The 430-nt window shown below is 40.2% G+C and overlaps 1 protein-coding gene across 1 annotated transcript in view; it reads right to left on the bottom strand.

Moving 5' to 3' along the window:
- Positions 1–430, bottom strand: part of LOC119592221 (protein sel-1 homolog 1-like) — a gene marked incomplete in the record, with an annotated part of 11,343 nt that overhangs the window by 2,534 nt on the left and 8,379 nt on the right. The window contains 1 exon segment of the mRNA XM_037941052.1: positions 101–340. Coding sequence (XP_037796980.1) covers positions 101–340 — 240 coding nt within the window.

The following is a 430-nucleotide window of genomic DNA, read 5'->3' as shown; positions in this document are numbered from 1 at the left end:
TAAAAGGTAAAATATGGCCATATAATAAAAAACTTAAACATACATATTATATATTCACATACTCTCTCATCTTCACATTTACTACAATCTCTCTACTTACTTGGGATGCTGCACGTCCCCAGTACATGAGTGCTCTGGCTAAGCTCTCTTCTCTCTTGAAAAGTTCGGTTTCATGTCTATCAAGAAGAAAGGCGGCATTGCTCTGAGCAACCTCGTACCCTAGCTCAGCAAGTAACATGTATGTCACAAGTGCTTGGGTGTGTCGAGAATCCCAATATGCTGAATGAGCTTCCATCAGCATCTCTCCCCACTTTCCTCTCTCAGCAACATTTTTAAACAGCTGTAAAGGGAAGGGGGAAGGGGGGTTAGTTTTACAATGGCATTTTGCTCCACAAATGAATATAAAATAGGCCACTTTCTATACTACTTT

Source organism: Penaeus monodon, chromosome 29, assembly GCF_015228065.2.
Source record: "Penaeus monodon isolate SGIC_2016 chromosome 29, NSTDA_Pmon_1, whole genome shotgun sequence".
In the NCBI taxonomy this organism is placed as follows: Eukaryota; Metazoa; Arthropoda; class Malacostraca; order Decapoda; family Penaeidae; genus Penaeus; species Penaeus monodon.
The sequence above is the reverse complement of the archived record's forward strand: the minus strand, read 5'-3'. Positions and strand labels throughout refer to the sequence as shown.